The following is a 17,052-nucleotide window of genomic DNA, read 5'->3' on the forward strand; positions in this document are numbered from 1 at the left end:
TGCACATTAGCATGCAATGGGTACATCAAAGAGGTGTGGAAGGTCAATTACAATTTTTTTTGGTCTATTAGTTGCATACATTTATGCAATACATGAAGTCAATTGGTACATCTTTTATCAAATGATGTTTGTAAAACAAACATCTTAATGGAGAAGTGATAGCTTTAAGTTAAACATGCATCCACTTACAAGGATCCATACACAACTAATAATCTCAAAATTGGGGAGATAATCATGCTACATTACCAATAGGCTCCTTGTATGTTTTTGATAGGGAAAGAGGAAGAGAGAGGACAAGATATGGATAGAAAGATGGAGAGGTAGATGGTGGAAGAGAAACTGAGAGATATGGGTAAGGAGAGAGAGAGAGAGAGAGAGAGAGAGAGAGAGAGAGAGAGAGAGAGAGAGAGAGAGAGAGAGAGAGAGAGAGAGAGAGAGAGAGAGAGAGAGAGAGAGAGAGAGAGAGAGAGAGAGAGAGAGAGAGATGGGAATTAATATACATAGATAGGTAGAGAGAGGGAGAGATATAGGACATGACTAGAGCAATGCAGATATATGGCTAGACAAAGATGTAGGGATAACACGATAGAGATAGAGAAATATGGAAAGAGATATAGAGACAAAAAAATGTAGATCCATAGAGGTGTAGGAAGACAGAGAGGGAGAAGGATGGATGGATATAGAGAGAGGCACATTTAGAGATAGAGATGAGAGAGGAAGAGGGGAGAAATAAGTAGAGATATAGAAAGAGGTAGGAGAAATAAAGATAGAGTGAGATAGGGAGATAGAGACTGATAGATAAAATTGAAGAGAGAGAGATAGAGGAAGGGAGAAAGGGAGTGATAGGTAGAGATATAGATTGTGATAGAGATTAAAATAAATGTAGACAGGGTAGAGAGAGAGAGAGAGAGAGAGAGAGAGAGAGAGAGAGAGAGAGAGAGAGAGAGAGAGAGAGAGAGAGAGAGAGAGAGAGAGAGAGAGAGAGAGAGAGAGACTTAGTCCTACGTAGATATAATGTATAGAATCTACTGTACCTACATTTTCTAACCTATTACTAAAAAGGGTTCTGTTAAAAAGTATAAAGGAACTCACTTTTAATGAAAGATGAGAAGATCTAAACTTGTCTTGCTTACAAGTCAAACTCTTAAATGACGATGTATAAGATTGTAATCATGACACACAAACAAAATAAATATGAATCCTAATTCATCGATGTATGATGCTTAGATGTAACCTTAGATGCTACGATTGATTGTATTAATGGAACAATTATGTAATTTTCTAATGATTATTATTGACTTACAAATGTCTATAAATACATATCCTTAATCAAAAATTTTTAATACGTAAAAACAACAATTTAAAAAAAAAATAAAATAAAAATTAAATTGACTTGAAAATAAAAAAGAGATTTTAGATGAGGTGGACAAACTCTAAAATACAACTTAGGTCCTAGCGATGAATAATTATTAAAGGAATCAGTCGTAATAATGACTAGTAAATTGTAGGGTCGAGTAGGACTATAAATTTAAGAACATAATATAACAAAGGTGGTATGCACTTTAAGGGTCCCTTAAAGAAATAGCATGAAGAGATTAGTATCATGTTAAATATGATGTATTCATGGAAGAGTGTGTTCAGAAATAAAGCTCAATAGAGAAAATCCAATTGTTCTAACCCCTCAGCGGTGATTGAACTGTTTCTCAATCTCCCTGGATTGGTAGAATTTCTTACAAACGAGCGATTGGAAGAAGACATGCCTGGAAAAAATTAAGGCAGACAAGGTAGAGCAGGGAAGAACACAGAATGGCTCAAAGAAAGGGTTCAAAGCGCGTAGAGGTGGGCGATGACGAAGCCGTTGTCCCGTTGCAGGCTGTTCTCTTGGCAGACAGCTTTGCTCAGAAGTTCCGCCCTATCACCATGGAGCGCCCTAAAGTAACGCATTTACTCTACCCTAAAATTATTATATTCATATCTATTCCTATCCTCCTCCTTAGTTGAAATGTTTTGTAAGTCGGTAATTAAAATTAAAATTATGTTGCCTATAAATGAGCCTAGGTTTGATCACAGGATGTAGGCCAGTTGGCAGAGGGGCAATGTTTTTCCAGCATGACCTTGTTTTGATTCCAACACTGTAGGTTTCTGGGCTACCTTGAGTGCCATCGAGGTTCCCTCTTTGCTTCATGGTGCTTATCCTAGTTCCTAGAATTACCGTCCAGTGAAGGTTGCGGACCAGGATTTTTGCGAAGAACAAAGCGTCCCTGTGAATTTTAGGCACCCTCGGTTGTGGAAGGGCAAAAATTCAAAATAAGTATGCTAATAAGAAAATGACCCTGTGCCCAGATTACAGTATAATCAGCTACTTACCATTTGTCTCAGAATGTGAATTGATTGTATATAAAATATGGTCCTCTTTCTATCATTGTTTTCTTGCACATTGGAACAGGCAGCCCTGTGAATTTGTGGTACTTTGAGCCTGGGTTGTGGGAGGGAAGAAATTAAAAAAATAGTATGTTAACAAGAAAATCACCATATGATCAGACTACAGTGTAATCGGTCACTTCCCATTTTCCTACAATTGTATTTACGATATGTGTCCTATTACTATCATTGTATCCTTGCACGTAATAAAAATATTGGTTTTTCAGGGGAATGGAATCGAAAACAAATTACTTCTATCGGTTCAATTTAAAATTTCACCATTAAAGTCTGCCTACTAAATACAAAAACAATATATATTGTTGGGATGTTTAAAAGAAACAAATTTTATACGGTGGACTTCATCATGTCACAAATGATTCTTTTACCGTGGCTAAATTTGCATTTATTGTTTGTCGAATCTTCAGGAAACTATCATCATCCATGCAATAGAGCAGATTGCTGCTATGCGAATTTTTTCTTTGCATGGTCTGGCACACATTTGATCCAAGTGACCGCATGGTTTTATTGTCTACATTAACATGGGACACTATTCTATTTGGAAACACCTGGTCGCTATATTTACACCCTTGTCCTTTCATCGTGGGTTGAAGCCCCAATCAGCTGTTATTGCTTGACATTGCTCTCGTAACTTTAAGAATCAATTATCTTATCTTCTGCAATGGTTCTTTCATATTCTACAACTTCCACGCTTCTATAAATATATCTCTCATTACAAAGTAGAGCAGAGAATGGTTTATCCATAGTGATTATGTCACATTATATTCCACATTCACCAACCCCTTCATCTCCCTTCTCCACTCTTCTTCCAAGTAGATATAGCAACACATGCTGACTTCACATATGCAGCCCATTCACATGTTCAGAGAGCTCACCCATAACCAGCGAGGCATGTCTGAACAATGGATCACAAGGGTTCTACAATGCCATTTGTCATAGTAGAATATGTGTAATTATCATAGTAGTCATTAGTTAGGGAGTAGTCATGGGCAATTTGGTAGTTATGAGTTGGTTGGTAGTTTTAAGCTAGATGACAATTAAGAGGTTGTTGATAGATTCAAAATCAATTAATGAGGGATATTTCAAATGTAGTATAGATGGGAATATCAATGCATGAATATGAGGTCAGAGCCCAAGGAGATGGGTCTTTGGGTTAAAGTTGAAGACAGCGGTTAGAATTAGAACAGACTTATTGTAGCAGACATATGAATATAATATTGAACAGATTTGATAGGTAGAAATTGGATTATTAGCACTACTAATCTGAATTATAAGGCAGTGATTATTTTTGAGAAGACACCTCATTTTGGGAAGAGGTAGGAGAGCTGTCTATTTATCCTCTTTGAGTGCTATATAAGGAAGAGCAGATCAGATTGTTATAGGACATCATCTATCCGAGAAAAGACAACAACAATCAACCATATAAATCAATCAGATCAGATGTTTGCAATACATAGCAGACAATAGCAATATTATTCATCTTCGTGGTATGCAACATGATAATGTTTTAATGCATAATTCCTGACATATTAATATAGGCAATAATACGTATGCAACAAATAGTATATTTGATACATAACATCTCATATATTGGATGTAAGCAATAATATGGAACTAGATTCCTAGTCTATTCGTCAAATTACTGCAATCAATCATGATGAGGTTCGTGAGGGAATACAAGGAGGGAGAAACTGATATGAGGTCCTTTTCTAAGTACACCACCTCATGGTAGATGGCTGGCGGCCTGCCACATGAGGCCAAGGGGGGGCCTTGGGCTTAGATGGGAAGGATACTCTGGGCACCCTATTGTGGTTTCCCCTCCAACCTCTACAATGGTTGATTGTTGGAATGGATTCAAAGTAGTCTCAATCATAGGAGGGTGAATAAGGTGGCATGAATAGGGAGGGCAGATACAAGCTTTCCCACTAAGTACACCACCTCATGAGGATGGATGGCAGGATGCGACATGGGGCCAAGAGGGATGATATATCTGTGCTTGGGCTTAGTGTGAGAGTTGCTTCGGGCACCCTATCATGTCTCCTCACCCAAGCCCTGTTATGGTTGAACTCCAATAATGAATTATAGAGATTGCTTGATTTATTTAAATTAAGATGATTATGAATATATGTTATCTAATTTTTGAACCCTCGTAGAAATGATTAATTCTATGAATTATATTTTTTGATAATCTCTAACTTGCTTCAACATTTTTTGATTGTGGGATCTCAATCAAAACTCTATCTTGCTTCAACATTTTTGGGTAAAAGTATATCTCTAATTGTATTGCATTTCTTATTTTTTTTGGACTTGTGATTCTAGGGCAAAATTTAGGGTAATTTCCAAAAGGGGACATTACAAAGAAGTTGAAAAAAGGGTGTGCATCATGGCACACACATGAGATGAGAATCTCAAGGATCCATTACTGTTATCGCAAATCCAAGACACTACACACCCCCATTACACTTTGTAATTCAGTTTAAGTACAAAATTCCCTCCACAAGGAACACACATTTAGTTTTGGGACACTTTATATGAGTGCATTTACAGAATTATTTGTCGTTTGTAGAGTTCTTACAAGTTTATGTCACGAGGTAGACAATGAAGAACACATATCAAGTATGCCTTTCCAATCTCAACAAAATGACAATAAATAGAAAATGAAAACCCCATTATTGAAAACATGAACCCCTCTGAAAAGATACAGCAATATGACACTTTATTTAGTGCATTATAGATTGAAATTTATGTACTAGTCCTCAAAAGAGGCATATTCAGAATCTGAAATTCTGAAATACAGTCATGAAAAAACAACACCAGCACTACTGAGAGCTCTAAAAATGATGCAGGTTTTATAAAAAAGGACCCCAAAAGGAGTTTGTATGAGCCCAATTGAGCCTTTTGAAGTTCTAAAAATGGGAACTGTGCAAGGTATCCTCTGAGAAATTGCAATCTGGAAAATATCCGTACAACGTTTTATAAAACAAATCACACCATTGGATAGAGGATGCAAACATATGTAGAGTGAGAAAATTTCACTCAAAGATATGTTTGTATGCCGAGAACGAACCTCCTGAAGTTAAACAAAAATATCCAATTAGCCAATGGTGAAGGGGTGGGGAAGAAAATGATGATGTAATACTGACATTAACAATGGAATATTTCGAAATTCCACAAGAATATTCCTCATAGCTAGAATATTCCAAAACCACTTTATGTTAATCGAAAAACCACTTTATGTTAATCGAAAAACCACTTGAAAAGTGCAAAACCACGTGTTGGCCTAGTGGTGGAGAACTTGTACTCTTAAAAAAGAGGTCACAAGTTCAAATCCTATATGGGGGTAAGGTATGTATGCCTCGTTTGTAGCACAATTAAGTGCCTCCTGCAAGGAGTACGAGGTAGTCCCATATTACTATAAGTCATTTGTAGACCCATAAACATACTACCCGGTATTGTGGACTATAAAAGGATCCATTTCCATTTCCATTTCCATCCTTCATTTGTTGGGAAACCACCCATCTTGGGTGTTGGTGGTTTTGATTGTGTAGTGCTTATGTCAGCAAGGTTGCATGGATGACTGTTGATGTCATCGCTACACATTGCTGATCGCAACCATGATGCCCATCTCGCTCCAACACTCACCATGTGGAACTTGATGCCCATGACCCTCACAAATTCAAATGAGAAAGGGAGATAAATTGTAAGCTTGCTCTGATACCATGATAGAGCAACCAAGATCTACTTGCAAATTCAAAACTCTACACAAATAAGCAATATGCGAAATGAGAAATATCATAAGCATGTGTTCATTAGATCTAAAATTTACAAATGAGTTTTGTTTATAAAGGCAAGCAAGAAGAGGTGAGAAGGTAGGAGTCAAACTTTGATCGCCCCTCCAAGTATGGAACAAGTGTAGGACTCAATGGACAATTGTTGGAACACTTGGTGAGTCTACATGAGGTAAGACAAAAGTCTTGTGTAGTGTGAATAGGGCTCTACTAAGTCGGCTAAACGCTAACTAGTGTGATAATACCTCTTTTCACACTAACAAGGTATAAGAATTCTATTATCTAAAAGAGAAAATGTCAATACTGCATGAAAATATAATGGACAAAGACACATAAATATTGAATTGCTTCAAATGACAACTGATGAGTTATAATGCATAAGATTCTGGCCTTTTGGATGAATCACGATTCCAAACTACAAGTCAACTAGAATCATGTTTTTGGCTTTTGCTGGTGTTCAGGGGGCAGGTACACATATTTTTTTCTTTTTGATGAAGACTGGTATCCTCCTCATTGGTCCCTAAAGCATTCAAAACTTAAAAAATTATACAATGCTAACTTGCAAAAAACATGTCAAATATCAAATTCTGGCATAAGTGACCAGACATTTTTTTGATTTCTGTTCTTTGCCAATTTGTGGGTTTGATTCTGTCTCAGTTAGTAATGCGTAGAAGCCTAGGGACCTGTTCAATTACTATAAAGAATAAAGTTCTCTTGTTCATGCTAATCAAGATGACAAACCAACCTCAAAGAATTAGCATGACTGCAAAACTCAATAATGAATAGCTAGGAGCTTGGAAGGAGGTTTATATTACCGATACCCTATAAGTAATAATATGATATAATAAACAAGTCCACGCTTCCAAGTCCTGATACTCTCTTTGAAAATTCATTGGCAATTTGTGTGCCTCAATGTGATAGGATTATGAAATTTAAACTCAAAATATGAGTATTGCTCCTTGCTACTTTCTTTTAGTGTGGTGAACAACCTCGTTACTTTCTAATACTTAATTAACTATTGTGACATGGTAATGCCTATTGGTTGTAGTACTTTGTGATTTTGAGTATACAAAATAACACGTTTTAATAATTCTTTTATCCTACATTGGCATTAGAACTAAGTTAAATAAATTCTCTGAACATTCCTGGAAGTTGTTTTAGGTTGCTAGTCACCTTCAAGGGTATAATCATGTATAACATTTTCTCTTCTTTTGCTTATATTTTAACTCATTAATACTTTACAGTGGATGGTCCAGAAATGTTCTTATTTTTAATGTATCTTTGGTTGTGTAAAATTTGATATTTAATTTTTTGCTTCAAAGGTGCTCCTGCCGTTAGTGAATGTTCCTATGATTGACTATACGCTGGAATGGCTTGCATCTGCTGGTGTTGAGGAAGTTTTTGTGTTTTGCTGTGCTCATGCAAAGCAAGTGACAAGCTATATAGAAAATTCTGTCTGGCAAGCTCAACGAAATCTCACTGTTACTACTATTGAATCACATGATTGTGTCAGTGTTGGTGATGCCCTACGCTTTATTGATCAACGGAATGTGGTACGTTCTCTACTGCTCTTGTGTACCCTGTATTGTTTTACTTTTTTATTAGTGAAAATTATGCCTAGTAATATTCATTCTCAACTGTTAGGGTTGTATGTTTTCTACTCCACTTATTTAACACTATATGCAGGGCGAGTTCTTTTGTAACGTAGCAACCACAGTTGATTATTATAATTGACTTTCCCAATCTATGGTCTACCCTTTGTGGAAGCTGAAGTTTTGTTGCATTTGGTTGTAGGGATTCTCATCTTAAAAATATTATATTTTGAATTGCAATATCTTTGGTCTGGTTGAAGTATTGTCAATAACGTCATCCTGGTGTATATTTCCAAATTTGGAAAGAACCATGTTGGGGGCAGTTAGTCTGAGGCCCTCGTGTCAAATTATGACTCCATGTGGTAATTGATTGAACTATTATAGATATTATTCTAGAGAGTGAATTTGTCACGCTTGATGTCTCATGCCAGATTAGTCATTTGTTAGTGACAAATTTTTACATATAGTGATTTAGAATTGACTTCATAAAATGAATACTTAGTTGAGGAGTTGAAACAAAACCTGTTACCTTTATATGTTATCGAATACTAATGAGCGACGATGATTGGTGTGGAATTGTAATGGGGACTAAATTTTTTTGTCTGTGGGCTTATATTGTTTCAGCTCTACAGGATAGTGCCCTTTACCAATCATATGTGCACTCCTATGTTGTTTGATATCTGATGGAAGAAGTGATGGCAAAAATTTCTTTTCAGTTTGTGACATCTGATGCATTTTCTTTTCATAACATCTACATTGTTTCTTATGGCAACCTTGAAGGACAGCATGCAATTTCCTTATTTAAATCTCAAAGGATTTGATAGGTAACTATCGAATGGCTGATGGGTTAGGCTTTGTGGTGCAAACGCTGAAACGTTTACTGATTAGTGACAACAGTATTGATCCAAGCTTGATAATCACAAATCAACTGTTCAATATGTAAATCAACCCATGAATTATCGGACCTGTTCTCTGGTGGTATTGTATAGCTTAATGACTGATTTTATTTAGTAGGTACAGAAAGAATCTATAATAACATACCTAGAGTTTCCTAGGTCATATTTGAATTCACAACAATGCTAATTTGGATGTTGAATATAAAAGACTGCCCACTGATAGGGTTATCTTTGCCTAGCGGTTTGCGATTATAGAACATTCAGTTAGATATATCCATCTCTAAGACACGTTCCTTGAATTATTAATGAGTGTCAAATTTATATTTGATTTGTGCACAATCCAGACTAACCTTTTCATAAATTGAAGGATGTGTACACTGTAGAAAGATTTGGTTGTTGGCATCTAAGTTCTTGACTCTGGAACATTATATACTATGTCTAAATACAAGTTTGAAACATTGAAATCAGGCTCAAACTGTGGAACCAAGATAAAAATTATTTTAAATGATAGCTTGACTACAAGTGAAATATGATTTTGTATGTTATGCAGTACAATCCATATGTGAAAAATGATTATATAATATAACCTCAAAAAAGAAAACGACTGGGAATAAAAAGCAAACAAAAGTATTATATATTATAATCTCAAAAAAGAAAATGACTGGGAATGAAAAGCAAACAAAAGCCAAGAGTATCCAACTGTAGATCATCACACACATCAAATGTTCTCATGCAAACTGCTCTAATGCCATCTTAAAGAAGATCACACCAATACAAAAAGAAGGATCTCATGTAAAATTCAACATCTGTGAGATTGTTAATGTTTGCAATTTTTAAGATTAACATGGTACTTTATAATTGCCTTGTTAAATGTTTTGGTTTTCTTGCATGATATGATTTAGCAATAAGAACAGACAAGACTTCTTCATTTACAACCTTTAATGATTTTTTTTTGTTAAAACCACAAGAACTCTAGTTCTTTCTTGATGGTAGCATCGTGAAGGATCAACTTTGTATAAGCAACAAACTGTTCTTATCATCAATAATACCCCTGATCTAGAGTACTCTAGTTTTGTAATCATGAGATTGTTATTTGTGTTCATAATCTAAAGATTAAAATGCCACTTATTTAATTGCCTTGAATACTTTGATTTCCTTGAATTGGATAATCTAGCAATAAGAACAGATAAAGACAAGCCTCACCTTTTTTGATTTTAACATATTATGTGCTTTATTTATTATTTAATGTTAAAACCACAAAAACTCTAGCTCCCTTATACAATCATTGAGACAGCCACTCGAGAACAAATATTGTAGGGGATCATGAAGGATCAACCATGGTAGCAAAAATCATTTGGGGAAAAAATTGACAAACCAAAATTACAAGATTTTTGAAAAATCGAGAAAAAATCAGAAAAAAAAGGTAAAATATTTAACCCATAGCATAGAGATATAGAGAGCAAATAAAAGAGAGTTTAACCCATGAATTGTAGAAAATTAGATTTTTGTTGTATGTATTTATTAAAATATTGTAATGTTTTTTTAATGGTCATCTTAGATTTAGATGCTTAGGTAGTTTCCTTTTCATCGTTCATCTCTATTTTAGAAACTTCGTTTTTAATATCTCTATTTAAGGAGATCATATCTCCTTTGTTATGTATCATCGAATATTGAATTATCTGAACATGGTATCAGAGCGGGTCGATGGGGTTTTATAGGATTTGGCAATTTTTAAATAAAAATTTGTTATCTCTTATCTGGAATTTATTCCAGAAATTTTTTAATTGTGTTTTAATGAAAAAATGATTTTGCAAATTTCGAAGTTTTTTTTTGGTGATATTTTGAGGGTTTCTGGAGGGCGTAATTTCGTGGTTTTATTTCTGGTTGAGGGTTTCTGGCATCGTTTTTTTTCAAGTCACAGGTTTGTGAAAAATTGTGGGCTTCTTTCTTTTTCTCCCGTGAGATGTTCTGCAGTGTCTGTTCTTCATGCAACAAGAAGGGTTTTTTTTTGGGCGCGCAACGGCTCGACTCATTGTGTTCTGTGTGTGCGTTTTTTTTCTTGGTTGTGCATTTTTTTGAAGCGCCATTTTTCTGGGTTTTGTGGCACGCTGTTTTTTTTGACCTTTCTGGGTGGCAGGGACGTGTTCTTTTTTCCCTCTGTTTATCCTGCAACCCCGCACAACCTTCTATTTTGGCATCTGGGCATCGAAGGCGTGATTTTTAGTTTGCTTTTTTCCTGTTTTGCTTGGGTTTTTTGTATGCGTTTTTTCTGCAACTTGGTTTTTGCGCGCGATGGTGGCTGCGACTAGGGCTTTGGGGATTTCTGGGTGCGATTTTATCTTGATAATCACAGGCGGCTAGGGTTTCAAGTTCTTACTACAGATTTTTTTTTCATGATTTTTTGAACAAAATCAATTCGTGGATTTTGTTCGATTTTTCTTCAAAAATTGTTTATGGGTTTTGATCGATTTTTCTCCTAAAAAATCGTGTTTGGTTTTTTCAATTTTGTCCTCAATAATCATTTGTAATTTGCAAAGTGCGCGTGCGATTTTGGTTATTTTGGGTTCATAATTTTTTTTCCTAAAAATTATCTGATGGGTTTTATAATTTTTGTCCTCAAAAAAAATTATTTATAAGGGTTTATAATTTTTCCTCAAAAATTATGATGGGTTTTCCCCATTTTAGGGTTTTTACCTTTTTTTTTTTTCGAAAAAACGATGATTTGTAACTTCAGTTTTAAGGGTTTGACGATTTTGTCCACAAAAATTGTGGTTTGTTGCAATCTATTTTGGGCAACACTTGGAGGTGCTAGGGCGAACATTTGCAACTGTGGTATCTTGCGGTTTGTTTTGGAGTTGCTAGGGTGAAGAGTGCTTAGTGCTCATTTGCAAAAGTTTTTTTTGGTTTTTGACAAAATCGTGTTTGTTGCTCTTTGGAGGATTTGTCGATTTTTTCCTGAAAATTGTGGTTTCAGTTTGACTAGTTGTTTTCGGTGTCTTTGGCTAAAGGGAGGGACAATTTTGTTTCCCAACATCAGGTTGGAAGATTTCTGGTTATCTTGGTCATTAACATTTTGCAGATCTAGGGAGGGTCTCAACAGCAGCAGAGTGTTCTGAAGAGAAGGGGCAACCTTCTTTGTGTTTGTGATCAAAATACTTGCAGATTGTCTTCTGTAGGGTTGTTAGGATGATGACCATTAAGGGAGTGTATTAAAGCATTGTAATGTTTCTTTAATTGTCATCTTACATTTAGATGCTTAGGTAGTTTCCTTTTCGCCGTTCGTTTCTATTTTAGAAACTTTGTTTGTAATTTCTCTATTTAAGGAGATCATATCTCCTTTGTTATATATCATCGAATATTGAATTATTTGAACAATATTCATATCATTGATTAGATTGCATTGAACAAAGCACAAGTCATAAGTTCATAGTGCATAAATACTAACAAGATGGCCATAATTGACAAAATGTCAATTACAGTATAGTTTGTACAAAGTTCCAAAAAATCAATCATAGCCAATGACTCTTGCTACTACAAATAGAGCTATGCTAGAGGGTTGTGAATCTTGATGATGAAGCTCTTGGGTTAGAGCCTCTCCTAGGTCGTTCAATCGCACGAGGATCCATGTTGTCTTCTGATAGGATCTCAAAATCCTTAGGCTCAAGAAAGTCATCATCAACAACAATCAACTTAGACTTTGGATTTATCTCATCAAGGTCAATTGGCTTGTCATCCTCAATAGTACTTGATTTTGTACTTGTAGAAATTAGACTTGGCCGTACAAGTGAAAAATACAATGAACACAATTACAACAATGACTGCAAGTATACAAAAATGTAACTTTGAGTTTTCTTTAGCTTCAAGCGGAGGGTTGTGGTGAACAAACACCAAGTCATTCAAGTAAAGGTTGTGGTGATGAATTGTGTTTCTTGGAATGTATGCGTTAAAAACCACTCCAAGAACATTAAATAGTGGATGAATTGCATGTCTGGATCGGAAACGTCTTGCCATCCATCTAAAATTTTTGGTTTCATGACCAAAAAAATCCCACCATTGTGTTGAAAAACACATTATATGGAAATGATATCATGTAAGAATATCTTAAAATTTATGTTCCATCGAGTTTTTCAGGATGCAGGGACGAGGGGACGCGTTTGGGAACGAGATTTTTAGGCGACAACAAAGGGGACAACTATATAAAAATATAGGTATATCTATAAATTTTAAAAATATAGGGAAATTTAAAATATTCATATGATAACATTGAAAAACATTAATCATATTGACATATACATTATAGAATCCTTAAAAGACAACAATAGAGTTCACATGAGAGTTGAATAAATTAATATTTAATTGCTTTCTAACTCATGTCAATGTGCATATGCTCTAAAATTGAAAAATAGTAATACTAAATACACCAAAATGCCCAAAGGCTACAAGTTTGCACTACAAATGTCAAAATGACAAAGTCACAAATGTCAATAACTATAAAACTTAGTGATGGAAAGTATGATGGCTACGTCTAATTGACATCTGCCAACGCTTTATCAAAAATAAGATTTTGACTTAGAGTCACTACCATTATGAGGGGTTGGCTCATCTAATGGAACTCCAACCAATCCTTCCTGTATCTCCTCATCAATTTGGGTGACATATTCCGGATCAACATCCCGCCATAAAGTTGGACTCTGTTGATACTCTAAAGTTTGATAGTCTTGGAGTCACAAGGCACTATGCGTGACCACCAATTTCTCTGCACTTCTAGAGGTGAACCTATTCCTCTTGATAGAGTGAATAAAGCTGTATGTGGGCCAATTCTTCTTTGCAGCAAAGGAACTAGTAACCTATGAAAGGAGGTGAATAGTGAGCGTCTTCAACTCTGCAAATTTCTCATGCCATGTCCACCATCCAGTAGGATCCTTTTGAGCTAATGTTGTGCCATCTATATTCACCTTTGGTTTGTCAAATGTTGGACCACGAAGATTAGTAAAGGCAAGACATTGTGTGCGAAGTAAACACGACGACTCAATTGAATACATCTTTTCAAGGGCCTTCATAAATCCTTCTTTCATCACTTTGTCATCTTAAGGAGGCAACCTACCAGCTTTTCGTGCATACCATTTCGGATTGAGAGCAAAGTCTGCCATATGAATCGGGGTATTCATAGTGTTCTATTGCCACATCACAATGGGCTTGATTTGTTGCTCATATAATCCCAAATTAGGATCCCTATTAGAAATTGCTTGCTTCATTTTTCCAAGTATGTTGTCAAATGTCTCATAAATCTCTCCAACACTTGGAGGGTTTGTATCAGCATATCTAATGACATCCACAAGTGGTGAAATGAAGAAGTAAATATATCTGCAAACAAAAAGTTGAAAAAAGACAGAGTTAGAAAATTAAAATCAGATTTTTTTATTAAATCGGTAATCAAATTTTAAATTATAAGTATTAATAAAATGAAAATCCGAAAGTTATTAAAAAATAATAAGAGCAATTTTTTTTACGTCACATTGGACCACCAATCATCATTAAGAATTTTCTGTTTGATGCTTTTTCGTTCCACAATGTGTGCATTAGATCAATTGTGCTTCCTCTTGTACCTCAAGTGTCCTCTCTAATAGAATAAAATAACTGGCATACCTTGTCTCTACAGGCTGGAGAAATTCCTTCTTTGAAAATGTCTTGAAGAGAGCAAGTGAGGTGTGATGGTTGCAAATAAACATTCAAATATCTGTGGCCTCTACAACCACTTGCTACACCCAATTAATCGTCCTTATGTGTTTTTTAATGTGTTGTTCAATGCATGAACACAACATGGGGTCCAAAATATGTGCTTGTAAGCACCCTCCATCATCAAACCAGCTTATTTGCACACACGTGCTGAATTAGTAACCACTTGTGCAACATTGGAGGCCCCAACCACTATGGCATCTCTCAAAATATGAAATTGCAATTCTGCATCCTTGTGCTTCCCAAAACAATCAATAGCTCTAAGGAAATATGAGCTAATTGAACATGTGACTATGATGTTGATAAGTGGTCAATGTCTAATGTCGGTCCACCCATCCATGACAATAGAGCAGCCTGTCCTAATCCAACACTGTCTCATGTCATCCGTCAAGACACCCACCTTGTAATATTCTTTGTCAAGGAGTGTAGTGCGTAGTTTATGTTCTCTAGGGGGCAAATGAGGGACCAACAACAACTATATCTTTGAACATGTTTGAAGTACAAGGAGAACATGCTACATGGAATGGGCATAGAAAAAATTGGCTATGGAGAACTTTGCCACATCTCGTGCATGCACATTGAACAAAATTGCAATTTTATTTGGTTGCTCACAAGAAATACTTCCTCTTTCCTCTTGTGGGAACATGAATATCAATACTAGCACTACCACTAGGACTATCAAACATAGAGGTCATATGAATAGCTCATTGTGCAGATTGTGTTTTGATTAGCAGCCCTGTAGACTTTGATTCTGCCAACATTTGCAATCTTTAACACTCTACCCTATCATTGCCCTTTATCTTTTTATGAATCTTCACCCCTTGGCCTGTAAAACCAATAGATGAGAATACACTCTTGTGTAGCTCCCATTAAAATGATCTTTACAAATGTGACACAACCGCAATAAATGTGACACAACAGCAATCTGCTACCCTTTGAATTTTTCTTTTTCTCTGTCTATTGCTGTTACCAATTGAAGAAGAGGTTTTTTAGAATTAAAGGGGCCTTTTGCATGTTTTTTAAAGCTTCAGAAGGGTATTCAAATGAATTTTTTTGAGCTGTCCCCCTTCATCCATACCACTCTTACATTCCGATGAACCCCCAAGTTGGTTTCATTTTATTTGTCCTTCTTATCATGCCCACTACTCTCACTATTGCTGTTCATTTTGTTTTGTTTTGGTATTTGGAAATTAAAAAAAAAAAATTCACAAAGAATCACACCTTTCATCTTTTGAACTTTGAAAAAAATTGAGAAAAAAGGAACAAATTGAAGATTAAAATACTCTGTCTTGTCTTGTTGGTTGTTACCTCACTCCTCTCCTTTGTTGCTATTCAATGCTGGTTTTTCCAACAACACCTTCAACCCCTACTGTTTTGTGTTTCTATCTTGGCTGCAATTTTTTTTTTCATGAAAAAATGAACTCAAATGCTATGAATGGAGTGTTTTGTGGTCATGTTAGGGTTAGAGGGGCATGGAGGCCACGAAGAGCGATATTAAATGTGTTTTTTTCTAAATAGGTGGCGTCCGGTTGTCCTCAAGACAGCCGAGCGAGATCCTAGACGTCCTTGTTGTGTCTTGGGGACAACCGATTGTCCTCACCCCATTTCTTGCTTGTCTTGTTTTTACTATGTATCTCAACATTTGAGAATTTTTGGCGACGACTGGGAAATGTCCCCAAGCTGTTCCCTATCTCCAAGCCAAATTTTGGGTTTTGAATAGTGTTCCATGGAAATGCGTTCCCTCCCCACCCCCTGTTAGACCCATGTTTTCAAGATGGGGTCGTTTCTGGGATAGGGAGATGAGGACGTGGCGTCTCTCACCATCCTGCCACCGCCGCTGGTGCTTCGTCGGAGACGGGGAAACGTCTCCAAGTCTCCTTGGGAGACTTCTCGACGTCTCCAAGAATCCTTGGGAAACTCTTTGGGAGACTCCTTGGTGTCTCCAAGTCTCCTTGGGAGACGTCTGGGCATCTCCAAGAATCCTTGGGAAACTCCTTGGAAGACTCGTAGGCGTCTCCAAGACTCCTTGGGAGACTCCCAGGCATTTCCAAGACTCCTTCGGAGACTCCTAGGCGTCTCTTGAGGGGTGGGGAGACTTGCAGGAGTCTCCCGTTCGAACACATCAAAAAGCAATTGAAATTTTTATTTTGTTTAATTTTGAGCTTTTTTTGGGGGTAACCCTAATTTGATGTGGGCCACACCCCTTCCCCCAATGCAATACAAAACCACTAAAACTACTGATTTCATTCACATTTCTAATTCTGATTTTTTTACCAGCTAGCTGAAGAGGAGAAAAAACTTAGAAATCTCTGTATTTAGTATTTCCTTTTTTGCTATTTTGTAATTTTACTAATTTCCTATAGTTTCATTTGAAATGTAATTCTTATACTGTTATACATCTTTTCACAACTAGTTTTTCAAGTAGTATAAGTATATGTATAACAATATCAGCACCACCACCCCGCCACCCCCCCGCCGCCCTCACTGTCCCCAAACTTAGGCCCTTTGTCCCCGCATCCCCCCATCCCCAATGGCCGTGGAACACTGGTTTTGAATGCCCTATAGTTTATGAGAAAATCTCTTCTAAATGCATAATAGTTT

At 36.2% G+C, this 17,052-nt stretch overlaps 1 protein-coding gene across 1 annotated transcript in view; it reads left to right on the plus strand.

The window, feature by feature from the left end:
- The first annotated feature begins 1,556 nt into the window (after positions 1–1,556).
- LOC131079639 (uncharacterized) overlaps positions 1,557–17,052 on the plus strand; it is a 326,487-nt gene continuing 310,991 nt past the window's right edge. Inside the window, exons 1-2 of the mRNA XM_058017643.2 lie at positions 1,557–1,935; positions 7,550–7,780. Of these exons, the coding sequence (XP_057873626.2) occupies positions 1,807–1,935; positions 7,550–7,780 (360 nt within the window). The 5' untranslated portion in view covers positions 1,557–1,806. The remainder of the gene's footprint in view (positions 1,936–7,549; positions 7,781–17,052) is intronic.

The sequence above is a fragment of the Cryptomeria japonica genome, chromosome 10, assembly GCF_030272615.1.
Source record: "Cryptomeria japonica chromosome 10, Sugi_1.0, whole genome shotgun sequence".
Taxonomy (NCBI): Eukaryota; Viridiplantae; Streptophyta; class Pinopsida; order Cupressales; family Cupressaceae; genus Cryptomeria; species Cryptomeria japonica.